Source organism: Lissotriton vulgaris, chromosome 3_1 (genome assembly GCF_964263255.1).
Source record: "Lissotriton vulgaris chromosome 3_1, aLisVul1.2, whole genome shotgun sequence".
Classification (NCBI taxonomy): domain Eukaryota; kingdom Metazoa; phylum Chordata; class Amphibia; order Caudata; family Salamandridae; genus Lissotriton; species Lissotriton vulgaris.
In genome coordinates, this window is record NC_141689.1 from 65,179,416 (window position 1) to 65,196,709 (window position 17,294).

The window sequence follows — 17,294 nt, forward strand, 5'->3', positions numbered from 1 at the left end:
GACTGATAATATGACAGCCATAGTTTTAGAGCAGAGAAATGCCCACTTTCTAGTTGTGCCATTTCTAACCCATTGATGACAAATCCACCTTTACCACAGAAGAGGGTTTGTCATTCGGCAGCCAATGAGAGGAAACATTATGAGGCTGCATCCCTGCAAACCACCATTGCAGCTCGAAGTAATTTCAGCCCCCACCCCCCCATGGTAACCTATGGGAAGAGCAAACTTCATAGGTAGTGAAAACACACGAGTATTCTTCACTACCTGAGCAAGGAACACACACTGTGTACCTACCCTGCTTTTCATCTACCTCTTGCTTCATCCCTTAAGATTTACCCCAGGGGTGCCCTAGCGGTACTGCAAGGTCCCCTCAAGATCGGCCAGTGGTTTAGAAAGGCCAACCGGAGCAAAAGTGCAACTGTGCAGAAATAGTTCTACAATGGCAGGCTTGACACGTTTAAAAGCCACATAGGTGGAAGTGCACCCCCACAGGCCTGTAATGGCAGGCTTGAGGCATGTTTAAAATCATCAGGTAAGTACCACTTCCTAACGAGTGTAGGAAGGGCACGTATTTTCACACTCCATTTGCAGTGGGAATGTGCCCAGCCCTAAGGCCACTAATAGAGAACCAGCAAAACCAAGGTGTTTTCCCATGGGAAGAGCCAACGTCCTAGGTAGGGAAAACCCACATGGGGGATCTTCACTACCCGGGCATGAAACACCCATGTGTACCTGCCCTGCCTTTCACCTACCACTTGCTCCACCGCTCAGGGCTTACCCTGGAATGCTCTAGTGGTAGTGGAAGGTCTACTCAGGGTTGGCCAATGAGTTAGAAATGCCAACCTGAGCATAGGCTTAACTGGGCACCCACAGTCCTGCAATGGCAGGCTTGATATGCGTTTGAAAAGCTATTCTGGTGGGTGGCACAATCAGTGCTGCATCCCACCATTAGCCAGTGCAGTCCCTGCCCTGGGTATATGGTGTACCTATTTACAGGGCACTCACAGTTACAACACCTAAACCAAACAAGTAAGCACCACCTTCTAGCATGGGTAGGAAGGGTGTTTGCACATGCCTTCACAATGCATTACAGAGGGAACGCGCCCAGAGTCCTAAGGCCACTAGAAGAGAATCAGCAATAACCAAGAGGAGAAAAAGCAAAATGTTTAAGGAAATCCCCTAAGAAGGGCCATGTCCAACAGCTACATTTACTGGTCAACACTTGTATGCGCTATTGAGACAACAATGATACACATTAAAAGAATGAATGGCTACATTCACTGGTCACCACTTGTATGCGCTATCGAGACAACAATGATACACATTAAAAGAATGAATGGATAACTCCATTATATAATACACCATTACTTCTATTACCACCACATCCTTATACCACTGGAAAATGTGACAGAGCAACTCAGCAACAGAGAAATAATCCACAGCATTGCTCACTCACTCTTGCTCCAATGAGAGGGAAATGGAAAAGGATAATGTTAAAGAATCTGTCTGTGGCATGTAGTGCTGTAGATTCACATGCTCTGCATACTCCTGCCATCTAGTGATGGGCCTGGAGTTGTGCAAGGTATTTTTTTCCGAAGAAGTGTTTCGTGTCATGAGACCGAGTGACTCCTCCTCTCCGTGATACTTCACATAGGCATCGACTCCTGTGTTAAATTGTTTTCCCACAGTCGGTGAGAAAGGAATGTAAGGAATGTGTTCGAAAAGCGATACCCATGCTAAAAGTAGGTGTATCACATAAGTATGTAATGTAACTACAATGGCCAAAGGAGTCTGGGAAGGAGGGAGTGAGCATGTGAATCTAGAGCAATAAATACCACGAACAGATGCTTACAGGGTGAAAATAAGTGTGATGGCATGTGTGGCTGTAGATACATATGCTCTGTATAGACTGCAAAGCAGTCCCTCCTACGCAGAGGTAGCTGGCCTGTGGGAGCTGCAGTAGTTTGAAAAAGAGTACGTAGCTCTGCCTGACCTACATTGCCTTGTTGGCGTGCAAAAACATACACACGGTAGGGTTTGGTAAATGTGTGTGGTGTAGTCAATGTAGCACCCTTACAAATGTCAGCTATGGGAATATTTCCTAAAAAAGACCATAGTGGCCTCCTTTTTTATGATTGGAATATCTCTGGTGGTAACAGGTAAACGTCTTTTGGCCTTAATGCGGCAAGTTTGAATACATTTGACTATCTATCTGGCTATGCCTGATTTGTATATTGGGTTGCCTTTATTTAGTGGGGAAAAATGCTACAAAGAGTTGCTTTGTTTTCCTCAAAGTTTTAGTTCTATCTATGTAGATATAGAATGAGAGGGAGAGGTGAAAATGCATAGGCAAATATCCTTGATCAACTCATCCATAGTGCGTTGCCCTTGGATAGTAGGTGTGGGTACCTGGACGTGAAATTTGGGCATTTAACGTTTTCTGCTGTGGAGAAAAAGCCGATCTGAGGAAACACCCACCTTTGAAAGAAGGGAAGGAGGACTTGTGGGTGGAGTTCTCACTCGTGGGTCTATTGCTGCATCCTGCTGAGCAGGACAGCAAAATCGTTGTCTGCCCCCAGCATATATTGCGCCAAAAGGTGAATGCTGTGGTGAAGACCAGAGCCCAGTTCCATATGGTCTAAGACAGGTGTGATAGTTGCGAAGACCATGTCCCCCCGTTTTTGTAGATTATACATGGCTCTCATATTATCCGTCCTAAAGAGAACCACCTTGTGTGACAGGTGAAGAAGGAAAGTCTTAGTGCTAGATATAGTACCTGAAGCTCCAGGTAGTTGATGTGTAGAGATTGATGTTTGGCATCCCAAAGACCTTCTCTCTCAAGTCCTGTAGATGGGCACCCCTAACCGTGTTTGATGCGTCTGTGGTAAGAGTGATCTGAGGAACAGGGTCCAGAAAAGGCCACCCATTCAACAGATTGTTGGTGGTCCACCATTGTAGAAAACAGTGAGTTTGGCGGTCTATCAACACTAGATCTTTGAGGTGACCCTGTAACTGCGACCAGTGGTGAGCTTGACATTGCTGTAGCTCCCAAGTGAGGCTGAACTTGTAGAGGTTGAAGGTGAGACAGTAAACCCCAGCTTGTGAAGTACCTCCACTGTCAACTGACTGTGCTGTTGGCCTTGTTTGTGAGAGCTGGCCTTGAAGAGCCAATTGGCCATGTATGAAAATACACAGATTTTTTGACTTCACAGATGTGCTGCGATCACTGGCAAGCACTTGGTGAACACCCGAGGTGCACTAGTCACCCCGAACTGTAGTACTTTGAATTGGCAGTGCTTGCCTGCTATAAACAATCTGAGTTATTTGCAGTGAGAAGGGTGTATTGGTAAGTGAAAGTAGGCGTCCTTTAGGTCTAGTGTTGCCATAAAGCAGCCATGTTAGAGAAGTGGAATAACATTATGTAGAGTGACCATATGTTAGTGTTCCGATAGGATGGCGTGGTTTAGAGGTCTTAGCAATCCATCCTTTTGGGGAATCAGAATGAATAGAGAGTATCCCTGAACCTTGTTGTTGAAGAGGGACGGGTTATGGCCCCCTTGAGAAGAAGAGCTTTGACCTCTTGTTTGAGGAGTGGTAGATGATCCTGTGAAACCCTGTGAGAACGAGGGGGAATGTTGGTTGGTGTGGTAATGAGCTCTAAACAATAGCCATGTTGGATGATGGCTAGTACCCACTTGTCTGTGGTGATGGAATCCCAGACAGGGTAGAAGACCTGCAGCCTGCCCCAGATAGGTGTAATGTGTGGTTGGGAGGGAAGATTGGGTAGGCACTGCTTTGCAGTGGTTGTTGCTCCATTTGCAAAGGGACTCTTGACCCTTCCCTTGTTGTTTCCTCCTCTAAAGGAATCTCTGAGATAACCCTTACTGTAGGTGGACTGGGTTTGTTTAGGTAGGGAAGTGGGTGTGTCTGTGGAGGTGGATTTATAAGCACCTCTGTAACCTGAGCGATGAAAGGAGCCCCCATGGCCTTAGCTGTGTCTGTGTCCTTTTTCATTTTGCCAAGAGTCATATCTACCTTCGGTCCAAAAAGGTGCTCTGTATCAGTAGGTATATTTAAGACTGCCTGCTGTACCCCTGACTTGATTTCAGAACATCTAAGCCATGCATGTCTTCTAAGAAGAGCGCTGGTATTAATACTTCTAGCCGCTGTATCTGCTGCGTCTAGGCCGTGGTGAATTGAATTGTTGGTAATTGCTTGCACTTCTTTGACAATTTGTTGGCCTCTTTTGTAGAATTTCTCGGGGAGGTACTGCAAGAGTTATTCCATTTTATTCCAGAGGGGTCTATCATGACGTGCTAGAGGAGCTTGTAAATTGGCAATACACCAATGATTGGCTGCTTGTGCTGCAACCCTTTTGCCAGCTGCATCTATGTGCCTGCTTTCCTTCTTAGATGGTGGGGTGTCCCCAGCAGCCTTACTGTTTGCGCTTTTACGAGCAGTAGTGGAAATAATGGAGTCTGGTGGAACCTGACCCCACATAAAGGGGGTGGTCAGAGGGAGCAGCTTTATATTTTGTGTCCACTCTTGAAGTGATGACCCAAGCATTAAATGGCTCTTTGAAAATGCTCTCTCCATGTCTCATCATGCCAGGAAGCATGGGCAAATACTGGGTGTCCTTGTGAGTGGAAGAAAGGATGTCAAATAGAAAATCCTGCTCTAGGGGTTCTTCAAGCAGCTCAACACTATAAACAGCTGCTGTCCCTAGCAACAACCTGAGGAAAGGAAGTGGCATCTTCAGGTGGGGAGGGATCAGCTGGATATAAATCTGGGGATCGGTGGGACTAGTGGGATCAATGCCATACATATCCCAAGGGTCAGTTTCCCCTAATGGCCCTCATAACCCCCCCATGGTCTGAAGTGGTGACCCTTGAGGTGAAAAATCAAGTGGCTCATGTGATGGAGACAGTGGTGGAGGAGAAGGAGTTGGGGATGGAGGGGTGCTGATGGTGGTGGAGGAGGAGACGGGTGAGTAGGACTGGTGGCTTATCCTTTGTCTTTTTTCAGAAGGAAGAGGAATGTCTAATGCATCCTCTTTCATTGCGGAGAGGCAAGATTCCGACCAGTTCCTTCCTGAATTTGAATCTTTCTTTGACGAATGTCAATTTTTTTCAAGAGTGGGCTGGACAGGAGGGATGGAAGTCGATGAAGGTCTGGTGTTTTTGGCGAAGATTTAAATACTTATGGGTTCGACTTAGAACTATGCTGCTTGCTCGTCACCTAGGGATATGAGGTCAGTTGCAGGTCTGTACCAAAGTTTGGGTTGATCCTCAAGCATGTCCTCGGTCCAAAGAGGTCGATGCCGAAGGCTCAACCTTGCAATACATTTTTAGTGCTGTGCCTGAGGGCGGGGTGCCTGATACAGTTTTTTGGATCCGACCATGGCCCAAAGGCAGTGGTTGTCCAGTGACCTCTGATAATGGGATCAGGGAACATTTTGTGGTTGACTTGATTGGAGGAGGAGGGGCAGGGTCACAGAACTCACACACTGGACAGATGGGAATTGTGCATCTCCATATCCATCTTTACATCAGAGCTAGAGCTTTCATCAATAGAGAAAGCCGCTCTTCTTAGGTGTCTGGCTCTTCCTGTGGGTGTAAGTCGCCGAAAAGGTCAGGAGTGCCAACCCCGCTCCTTCAAGACATTTCCAAACCACAGGCCTTTTGATCCCAAAGTGGTTTCTTGGAGCGAAACAAATTACACGCGTCACAGTCGGCTTGCTTATAGTTGGGCAAAAGACACAGGTTGCACACGAGATGTTGATCCGTGTGTGGGTACTTTGCATGGCAAGGCGAGCAAAATCTAAATGGTGCATGTTCCTTTAGAAACGCATCTTCGATTGAGGCGGCCACACACGGCAAGATAGGCCCAAGACAGGCGGTGCCCCCAAGGGTGGTCGGTCGAAGTTCGAACCGACATATTTCAAGTGAAGCTCAGAAGTTGAAAAGCACGATCGTAAACAATACCATCGGTGACAGTAAAGAAACCGAACAAACCTACCGAAAGGAGGCAAAACACAGAACAGAGGCACACACGTCCGAACCCTATGATGGAAAGAAAACAATCTAACAAACGAGTCGATGCCCATGCGTAATATCACTAAGACGAGGAATCACTCAGTCTCGCGATTCGAAAGACTTCTCTGAAGAAAAACAACTTGCACAACTCTGGACCCAACACTGGATGGCAGGCGTATGCAGAGCACGTGTATCTACAGCCTCCCATGCCATCAAACAAAATCTTTTGCATTCGGAGGCACTGGAATGACAACATTCAAGCTGCCCTACTATACTTCTCTGAGTCACATTCTGCATTTACCTGCAAAGTAATGTCCAGAAATGCGGTTTGTGACTTGTTTTCGGTTACTGTGGTACGAGACGCTGTGTTCGTTCGGCCGATGATCTGCTGATCCTGTAGACTCTTTTCTCGTAGTGGCTCTCTCCAAAGCCTTGTCTGGGTCAGTGGTTCATACCAAACAGGGCTGTGTCCTGCTTGTAAACTGGGTTGGTTCTCTTTCCTCGAGCCAGATTTTAAATCGTCTGCAGGAACAACCCAGGTGACTCCTTTGGAAAAGGTTATACAAGTACAAATAACAATTTTATTAACTATGTTTTATGAAGTGAGGAAAACCGAAACAACAATGGTTAAAAAATGCAATCAATGGTTTATCTGGAGTGTACTTTAACTGATCATTTCAATAAAGGACATGCTCTTTATTGTGTCTCTGTTACAGCACAGACATAACTCATTTCTATAAGACAAGATTTGATTGTACAATGCTATTTCAAGTGAAGTAAGTAGAAGTGTTGAGATCGGTGGGTGCAGTCAAATGTGACCCCACATTTCTGGCAATCGCTATAACGCCAATGAGGTCCATAAAACCACAGGCTTAAACGCCCTTCCCACAGAGACCACCAATGCTGCCACACCCAAATGCCCGTCCAAATATAGGAAACAAAACACCAAATAAATTGTGTATGTGGCTGAACACGGATGCAGAGGAGGCAAGGCAACAGTGAGTGAGGAAAATGCAGGAACACCACTGTTCAAGCTCACTATTTTTAAAGTGTGCACACTGGAGATTTACAGTGCTGGTACCTTCTACATGTTATTGGCCAGGTAGAGAGAATGAATTACATGGAAGTTATTTACAGAAGGATTCCAATAACTGTGAAAATGGGCCGGCCCCATTCAAAATGTTCCCTTGAAGAAGGCCCACAATGAATTTCTGCCTGATGTGTTAAGAAGGAAGGGGGTGTGTGAAGCTTCTAACAACTTACTATCTAGTGCTGAAAACACAAAACTGTGGTGAACACTGAGCTCCCGGAGGAAGCGGAGCAGAAACACATACGCATCAGTCAGCAATCGCATTGCACTAGCAAATCAGCACCACAGCACTCTCTAAAAACAAAAGATCAGGACGATGGGAGTCTCCCATTATTTGGTAAAAGACGAAATCAGGGCTTAGAAATAGCTTGTGTTTTAGTGACACAAGCATAAATCAGAAAAACACAATGCTGTCAATCAGTGCTTAACGTGTTATAAAATAAAATAAAAAAAGGAACAAGAGCAGGGTTTGAAATGGTTCTTAGGAACCTGCAGATGGCACTGTCAAATAAGGTGATGGCTGAAGACCAAAGCTGTCCTAGTTATGATTCCACCTCACACCTCTTTTTTCTAACAGCCTACACTTCCCGTCTCATTTTAGCTCACGCTTGCTGTTTATTTTTTATTCCTATTTGTTGCTTCAACACGTTTTTCTTTCACCCTCTTACTTGTTGCCCCCTTTCCTATCTTTGTCTCTTTTGCTCTGAGTCAAAGTCTGATAATTAAAAATAGGTCCCAGTTGCCAAAATAAGTACCAGTGCCCTGCACAAATTAAGCACAACTGCCAATGTGTAAAACATAAAATGCTTTTGAATTCAAGATACAACAGGGAGTAGCTGGAGATACTATTCAGCACCTTTGATCTGCACTCAGTGATAGCAATGAGAGCTAACCTGTTGGTTGTGGTCTCCTTTTTCTTGGGATTTTCTCTGCCAGAATACCAATTGGCCATTTTTTCTGTTCCCTGCTGTCTTCTGGTGTGGACAGCCTGCTCTCCATGTATTGGCTGAGAACTCCATTGGCATGCGGAATGTCCCGCATTGGCATTTCTTGGTGGAGCCGGGGGGAGGGGAATGTCATGCCAACATCTCGAGTGTTCTTCTTTGTGCCATTCATCACAATCTCAAGGTCCCCTGAAAGGAAGCAAAATAACACAACACATCAAAGGAGGGCGCATGACACCATCCGTCCAGAACTCATCTGCCCTCTCACGATTATAAAACAAGGCAACTCAGCCCATTGAATGCCACGCCAATGGTTTACTGTTTCTGAAAAAGAGGCGGTGTCGACAATGAGGGACGGAACTAGGTCATAATTTCATGTAACCCACGCAAAATAAATGTACTTACAATAATGGAAATCATCCCTGTAAACGTATATTATCTTGAAAGTCTGCATTAGCGAAGGGCGGTATGGACTAATGTTTGGATCTCCAGTCTTTCCCCGCTGCCTTCACCAGAGCTAAACTGAACAAGCCACGCTCAAGAGCCATGTTATTTAGATCTAGAAATGTAAAGCAGCGATGGAGAAGGTATCTGTTGGACCTGCGATGGGCAAGCCCAGCACAAAGGGGGGTAGCTTGGCTTGAGTGACAAGGCGGTAGAAGGCTGTTGTGTTAAGCCGGCTATGACCAAATAATAACTCCCTGCACACCACACAAAAAGAAGGACACCACACCACTGTTATAGAAAAATACGTTTTGTTTATGTAAAAGTTCTCTGGGTTTGAATGAAGTTCACTTAGGTAATCACATTCACATTTCTTACATGGGTTTGATTAGCTGTGTACTGGTTTCTCAGGAATAAATAGTTGGACTCTAATAAATAAATATACTGGATAAATATCAGGATTCAATACATTAGAATAAATATCAGCAATGACTGGAATAAATATCAGCAATGACTGGAATAAATATAAGCAATGACTGGAATAAATATCAACAATGACTGGAATAAATATCAGCGATGCAGTACAGTTTCCTAGCAGGTTAGATACTGATCGTTTCACATAAATATCACAGGGTCATTCTGGTATCGCTGCCACCAATTAATCACTTTCAGGGTAAACACATTACGTTTGTCATTGAATGCGGAATGCGCGCTCTTACAGTTTTTTGAAGTGTTCACGGGTTCGGGCTCTTTGGGCACAAGATACGCGTGATAATCCCTTAGTTGCACTCACAACTCATTGCGCGTATATCTGGAAGATAAAGGCATAAAATGACTACGGCAATTACACTCCGCGGCCAGCCGGTTCAATGCTACTGCTGCCGGAGGAGTCTGTGCGCTTCTGTCAGTGCAGGCGGGGTTTCCGAAGGCGGCTCCAGTTCACGAGTCTTGGGACCGTCGAACGGGCTGCCGGAGGGGCCAAAAGACCTGCGCGCACAGTTCAAAATGAGGCCGCATCACAGTTCCACAACAACACGGCAACTTCAGGGGAAGAGACGGCCCACCTCACTTCGGCGGCGCCGGTAAGCGCTCCAGTCAGTATGGCACTTCTCCCAAGGGCGAAGGGGGGTTCCAGGGGCTCCGCGATCCTCCCTCCGGGCTCACTCACGGGGGGGGGGGGGGGGGCTCCCGCCCACACACCAGCTCCCAAGTCACTCGGGCAGGGCAGAGACAGTAATCTCGCCCAAATGAAGGCCAGCCTTTCCCCGCCCCAGTGCAGCACCTCACCTTCTATCCACAAACAGCGCGTCGATGGCGGTGGGTTCGGAGACGTCCGAACGCCCGCCAGGAGGCACTTAAGTTGAAGGGGGCACTTTTAAGAGTTGCAGTCGCGATCTCACCACTGGGGGGCGGGGAGGCTCTAACTATGGCCAAAGTCTCTGAGGGGCAATTGGGCACTCGCTGACCAGGCGCTGAAGGCCACTGCTCACGCTTGTGACTGGAGCGCCAGTCAGGGTACACGCCAGCAACCTCTGCTGCTCTTCTGCCTGCACTATCGGCTGCCTCAGGGGGTTAACAGGGCAGGTGTCAATCTGAGGTCAAGTCCTCTTCTTCTGGTGTTCTTTGATCATTCATAAAATGGCCGCCAGGGACTGGGCCTTTTATAGCCAGTGCCCTAGGATGCCAGCACGAGCCAGAAGGTTCTAGAACCTTCCCTGGCTATGTCAATGACATGGCCCTTTCAAGGTATCTTTTTGGTCATTAGGAGCCACCGTACTGGGCTTCCTAAGGCAGCCATTTTGTGTACTTGTAACTCCTGAGGGGACTCCTGTCAGGTTTGCAGGTTACACAAAGTGCGCCAAAACCTTCAAAGGGTCAGAGGTCAGAGGGGCTCCAATGGGAGTCACTCTCATAGGGGACAATGGTGTCCACCATTTTAGGGTTGACAACCCCAGTTTGTTATGCCACCGGTTCCGTCAGGCGCTTTGTACATAGGTGCCAGGAACTTGGTGAGCAACTGGGCATCAAGGAGCATCTAGCCCCATGGGACAACACACAAAAAGGTCCTGGTAGACAAAGAAAAAGCGACAAATTTTAGGAGGCACGGGGGAACAAAATAAATCATAGTGTGAGGGGACTCTCAGAAGCAGACAGGTCTAACAGTATCCTTCTAAACTGTTTAAATTGCCTTCTTTATCAACAGTGTTTGAGAGTAACTCTTTAAAAAAAAATACAGAAAGCATATCAAAGACAGATAAAGTGAGCCCGAAGATGTAGTAGTGACTTTTTCCCAGTGTGGCAGAACCACAATTTCTATGTGTCTCTGTCTTGCTTCAACCTTTAGTTTGTTGACCTCGGATCGGCAACCTGACTGTACCAGAGTTCTGGCAGTGAACTGTGACTTGTTGGGAGGGGTCTTGAGGCTAACAGGACAAAAGTAAAAAATCTAGAACAGTAGGAGAGGATAAATTACGTGGATCCAACTGGCAAACCTCTGAAGACGCTGTCCAAACTGATTATGTGACATGTGTTTTTATTTATATTGAACACTCAGGCAACTGTGAGACCTCTTGGAAGATTTGAGGATCACCAGAAAAGGCGCAGGCGGGACTGGGGGCCTGGTAGGAGAAATCAAATTTAAAAGAAAAGTGCTCACAAGTCAATTTACTGCTAACTTAGCAGTGAATGTGTTTTATACTATGCAGTAGATTCAGTAATGTATAGGCATTTATATAGCGCACTACTTACCCGGAGGGTCCCAAGGCGCTTCGACCGCTGCGAAACCCTTCCTGGCTTCCCTGAGAGATGGTCCCTTAATGGGTATCTCCAGGGTGAGACCAGGCATACCCGGCGGTCTGGTGGGGCCGTTAGTGAAGATGAGGCAAGCTAATGCCCAGAGTTGCCGAGTGTGAACGCTGATCAGAGTGGGCACCGAGGCGAGAGAATTATCGAGTCCGCTGACCCTGGTCCAGAAACCTGCCGCGCCGGGAATCGAACCCTGGTCCCGGGCCGTCCTCTGCTCTCGGGTCTGCCGCCTCTAACCAGTGAGCCACACTTAAGTAGGCCAGAGATTCACTAGCCACTCCATGTGTGTGTTGGGCTGCTTGAACATCTTCTCTGGGTACAACACAGCCGTGGAGGAATGTTCTTTTCTAGAGGGACATGAGAGTATTGAGGCAAGACGGGTCATCTTTGAGTCAGATTCCAGAGTTGAGCAATGTGACTTTGAAGAACACCTGTGTTCACATTTGTTCTTGTGGTAAGTGAGAGCACAGAGCGACTGAAGAAATAATAAGTGAAGTGACACAGTCAAACAGTGGTGGACTAGAGGGCATCGTGCTTGACACTGTAGACTGCTATACTGATGGTCTTGGTTCACAAAGCCAGATTACATACACATTACAGTAATAACCGTAAATCATATACAAGTAACCTATCAACATTCACAAAATATTTCATGTAACAAGCGGAGCAGTAAGACAATTAAAATCAGACCTCAATTCATTATATATACACAATGTAAGACTCAACCCAACACTAAAGAAGATACATCACATGATCACGCTGGCCCGTTCCTTGACTGTAAAAACAAAATACATGGACGTTATAGACTTAACGGATATTCAAAGACTGCCTTTTAATGCGGAATCCCTTCTGTATTCAACACTGGATAAAAATAATGTGTGTCAAGGAACAAAAAAATGACAAGATTGCCTAAAGTATGACCAGTGACACAAAGGGGAGTGTGTATTTGAGGATGTGTGGTCTGGCTAGCGATATATTCCATCGTAATAAGACTTGATCACAAGAATTCATAGTCAAGAAATGGCTTTATTGCAGGACGTGGTCACTGATAGTTTACACAGCACATGATTTGCTCTCTCTGAGTAGCATCAATCTTGTAACTCTCAGCAGTCAGCTTTTTGTCGTTGCTGAGACCACTTTGGGGGCATTAACAATTTAAAAGTAGCCCACTTGAGCTACTATATACTTCATATTACTCAGTCTGGGGCAAGGGTAAACATTTGGATATTTCAGCACGCCCTAAATATTCTTCCTTGATAAAAGGCATGGGTTCAGAACGCCGCAGCCCGCTTGGTGCTTGGCCTGCCCCCAGGGTCATCAGCCCCTGCCTAGCCTCAGGGAATTACACTGGCTCCCTGTGCGCCAAAGAAGCCACTTCAAGATACTTAGTATTGTCCACAAGCTTCTTATGGGAACTGGTCCTTCTTATTTAGCAAAGAAACTGGTTTTGTATAATCCTTCCAGAGTTTTAAGATCCAGCTCCAAATGCCTCCTGGTCCAACCAAGGGCCAGAACTACGAGAAATGGCTGTCGGGCCTTTTCTTATATAGCCCCTCTACTCTGGAATAGACTGCCCCATCATCTGTCATCCATTTCTAACCACTTGGCCTTTCGGAAGGGTCTGAAAACATGGCTCTTCCCTAACTAACCAGTGTCACCTTCCTTAACTCAGGGTAGTTGTCTCTTTCAGCAAAGCGACTTGAGACCTTTTTGGTGATTCGTGCGCTATATAAGAACCTATGACTTATGACTTATATTGAACCACACAGACAACCACAGAATGCAAACCAAGCTCTTGGTGATAAGCACAAGTAGAAATGTCATTGCTCTCTGCTATCTGGAATGGCTGGAAATCTGTGTAACCCCAAATGCCTGCATCATATTTTTCCAAAACAACAGTCTTTCTGTACCTTTTCACTATACTTTGATGTGATAATCAACCTGAATTATTATTGTTTTCTTTTTCACATTAATTATGATGGAAATTAGGCTTTTCTGTATGGTTACCCAAGATTTTTCACCTTATGCTGGGCCCAACATTTTTGCCTGCTTTAGGACTCTGTGCACAATACCCCTGGCTAACCAGTAGAGTGCCCGTGCTCCCCCCTTTAAACACGGCCCAAGTATGCGGCACAAAAGGGCCACGAGTCCAAGAATGGTGCAGTCCACGAGTGGACTGCACCACCTTTATGCCATCCACTATAGTGGCAGTACCAACATAGGTTCAGGTCTACCACTGTAGTCAGACTCACAGAACGTGGAATAGGGCAGTAGTACTGAAAGTGCTGCACTCATGCGATGAGCTGACCTGATTGCAAGGCGGGAACAGTCTTGAATGTCAAGGTACACTGCATGCAGCTATGCAAAGACTCGAAATGCACCGACATGAGGAACGTTAAGACCAAAGATCCCCCTGCGGCATCACAAAAGGTTTGAGAGAGAACATGTGCGTGAAAGCTGTAATAAACTGCACCACAACAAGTGATTTAAACAAGGAATGCTGGTCTGTCAATCGTAGAGAGTTCTGACTGGACATCCTTTTACAGTGCCCACTGCAAGACTTTGCTGGGATAAGGAAAAACCAAACAAAGGGACGTCTGACAGCTTCATCTGAAAAGGATCATTGTTCCAAACACCATATCACTTTACAAACTTCTCCCAGCGCAGTTTGGTTTGTGGAAGGGTGTCTCGAGGTGAGAATGACATCTACTACCTCATGCAGCATATTGAAAGCAGTTACCTTCCAACACTCATCCTCTGCGCATGGCAGTGTAAGCTGTACAGATTCGGAAGGAGGATTCTGCCATGCTGCTGGGACAAGAGATAATAGTCTGATTGGAGGACAGTAGCTCTGGTTACCGCACTATCCTGGCCCAAAATAGAACAATCAGGCCTGGCTGTTCTTTATCTTATTCAGGACTTAAGGCAGAAGAGGCAAATGCAGGAAGACGTACAGAAATCCCTGGTTCCGTTCCACCGGAATGTGTCATGTAACAAGCTTTCTTGAGGAAACTCCAAAGTGCAATACTTCGTGTTTTTGAAGGTGGTGAAAAGGTCTAGCCAGATTAATGCAGTCGCCAGTCAAGATCTGCCAGGTGACTTCTGGTCAGTCGTCCACTCTGGCATTCAGAGACTCTGCTAGGTGGTTGGCAAACAGAAAGATAACCTAGTGCTCTAGCCACCTCCATCGGCACAAAGTCTCCTGGAACAGGATGCTACTGCACCCCGCATCTTGCAATACTATAGGGCAGTGGTGTTGCCTGTAAGAACCTGCTCAAGCCTCACCTTGATGGACGGCAAGAAGGCTTTCAAGACCCGGCAAACGGCCAAAAGCTCCAGAAGGTTAATGTGGAGCTGGCTCTCCACTAGGACCAGAGACCTCTGATAGCTAACTCCCCTAAATGACTCCCCACCCACAACCCAGCAGCAATGCATCCGTCACCCCTGTCATTTCTGGGTGGGGATGGGAGAGTTGCCTGCCACACGACATTTTGGATCTCTCAGCCAACACTGTGGATCTTGAACAGATTCCTCTGCGTCCTGGATAGTGTAGGAAAGGCGGATACTGGGCCCCACAGGATTTCGGCTTCCACTGAAGAGCTTCCATTTGCTCCTTAGGGTGCTTGGTGAAAAAATCTTTGCCACCAGAAGCTGGAATATGATGTCTGCCCACTTACCAGTTCACAGGCAAGCAAGAACATAGTCATAGTCAAAGGGTTTTATTGAGCGCAGAGATCAACCGGAGGGGTCTCAAAGCGCTGTAGCAAATGCTGGTGAAGGCGAAGATAGACAGCTGATAGGAGGAGGGTGGACAGTCTAAATAGCCAGGTTTTAAGCCTTTTCCAGAACTGTTTGTGATCAGAAATTGTGCGCAGCCGCAATGGGAGTTTGTTACAAAAGCAGGGGGCTAGATGGGAAAATGATCTGCCACCATGCCGGGCGGTGCGCACCCTGAGTGGAATGAGAAGATGTTTCGTTCCAGACCTGAGATTCCTGTGAGGAAGATATCAGTTTAGTTTCTTGGCCAGATAGCTTGGCCCAGTTCCATAGAAGGCCGTGTGAACCAGACAACTGATCTTGAAACGGATCTGTTTCCTAATTGGGAGCCAGTGGAGAGCTTTCAGACTGGGAGCAGACAGGGACCAAGGTGGAACGTTTAGTACCAGTCTGGCGGCAGTGTTCTGTAAGACTTGAGAGTCTGGTGACCAGCTCTTCGTTAATTGAGGCCATCAGAGCATTTCGATAGTCAAGACGACTGATGATTAAACCCTGGAGAAAAGTTTTTCTTGACTCTACTGGAATCCATCGGAAGATCTTACGTAGGTACCGCATTAAGACATAGCAGGTGCTCATTACTTGATTTACATGGTCTTTCATGGATGGCTTGTCATCGATTTTTACTTCAAGGTTACGTACCATGGGTGTAAGAGGTGGACAGGGGCCAAGACTTCGGGCCACCAGTCGTTGGACCACAGTTCATGTGCCTTTCCAAATAGGATGATCTCAGTCTTACTGGCATTAAGCTGAATATGGCTGGCTTGCATCCAGGCATTAATGTGAGCCATAGTATGAATACATGGTTTTGCTAGCCACAAGAGTATCTGTTAAAGCATCATTTAACTAGTGCAAGGTTCAGATGTTTGGCTCGGGTGTTAGTATTTCATCAAAATATCTGTCTTAGTATCAATGAAGGAAAACTGTAATTCGTTAGCTACCCTCTACAATGAGGCCCTTTCTTCTGTTGGAGGCCTAGGAGGCTGATCAAGCTCCTCTATAGAGAGGTGTCAAGCCAACTGGTGTTTCGTAAAACAAGGTATAGGGCATCATCAATGTAATGAGGGGGAGCATGCCATTCTCCCTGCATCATCATCATCATCAACAACATATTGTGTGTACCCTGCTCTGGAACATGGTCAGAATCAGAGCCAAAAAGAGAAAGGACCCTGTGCTGGTAGCTGCAACGTGGTAGAGACACGGGGTTAGAGTCGGGATGCAAGACACAAGGTTACACTTTTATCATCTGAAAGCGCGACATCAAGCAGATATCCGGATCTGACATGGGCTTTGGCACCGGTTCATAAACTGTTGTCAGCGGCACTCGTACAAGCGTTGGAGTTGCGGACACCAACGAGGATCTATAGGCCAGAGTGGAATCGTGTGCTAGAAGGGGAAAATGGCACTACAGAGGGTCCACCTGGTGGAAAACAGACCGGAGGCCCCTGCGGTTCTGTCGGGACCAAATGTGCACCAGAAAGAGCCAGAGGCGCATAGACTCACTGAAGGCCTCAATGTGCTTTGGGGTTGATGACGGCATGGGAAACTATGGGCATTTGGGATCAACTGAGGAATTGGTACCCTGGCCTGTGGCCTTGATGAAGTGCACCCAACATCTCAACCTTGCATCTTCTCTTTGGAGTCAGAGTAGGATGGGTCAAGTCCTGCTTCACTGTTTCATGCTTGCTTTTAGACCTAGACTTAGACTTAGCAGAGGACTTCAAGTGAGAAGAGGAGCAGTTGTGGATGCAGTCCTTTGAATGGGACTTCAACCTGCAGTGAAACCTATACAAAGGCCGCAAATTCTTTTTGTATTCGGCGGCACCCAACTTTGCCTCCCACTCTTTAATCAGTCTGAGGGTGCCCTTATCATGAGTCATGTCCTGAGCCCAGGCACCAAAGACACACATGGTGTGGGTTTGTGACCGACATTAGCTTCTTGCAGTTGTGACAATGTTTAAATCCTGATGCTTTTGGTGGGAATATTGTTCCCTAGCAATGGAAAAAAAAGGTTTGGAGTCGGGAAATGATAAAGTCGGTAGCAAAGCTCCTGATCTGGGTCAAAAGGCGCAGAGAAAAAGGACTGGAATGCATGGGTGGTGCTATTCTGTCACCTATGGAGTGGTAAGGATGTTCGTAGCCACACAATGCAACCAGTCGCAAGAGGGAGCACACCATGAACAGAAACATCTCCAGATCCAG

The 17,294-nt window shown here is 46.6% G+C and overlaps 1 protein-coding gene across 2 annotated transcripts in view; it reads right to left on the reverse strand.

The window, feature by feature from the left end:
• The window catches only part of ALMS1 (ALMS1 centrosome and basal body associated protein), a 220,681-nt gene that overhangs the window by 33,199 nt on the left and 170,188 nt on the right, over positions 1 to 17,294 (reverse strand). For both annotated transcript variants that reach the window (XM_086960096.1, XM_086960094.1), the window contains exons 14-15: positions 8,019 to 8,258; positions 6,337 to 6,581 (exon numbers count right to left, since the gene is read on the reverse strand). In XM_086960096.1, coding sequence (XP_086816222.1) covers positions 6,337 to 6,581; positions 8,019 to 8,258 — 485 coding nt within the window. The remainder of the gene's footprint in view (positions 1 to 6,336; positions 6,582 to 8,018; positions 8,259 to 17,294) is intronic.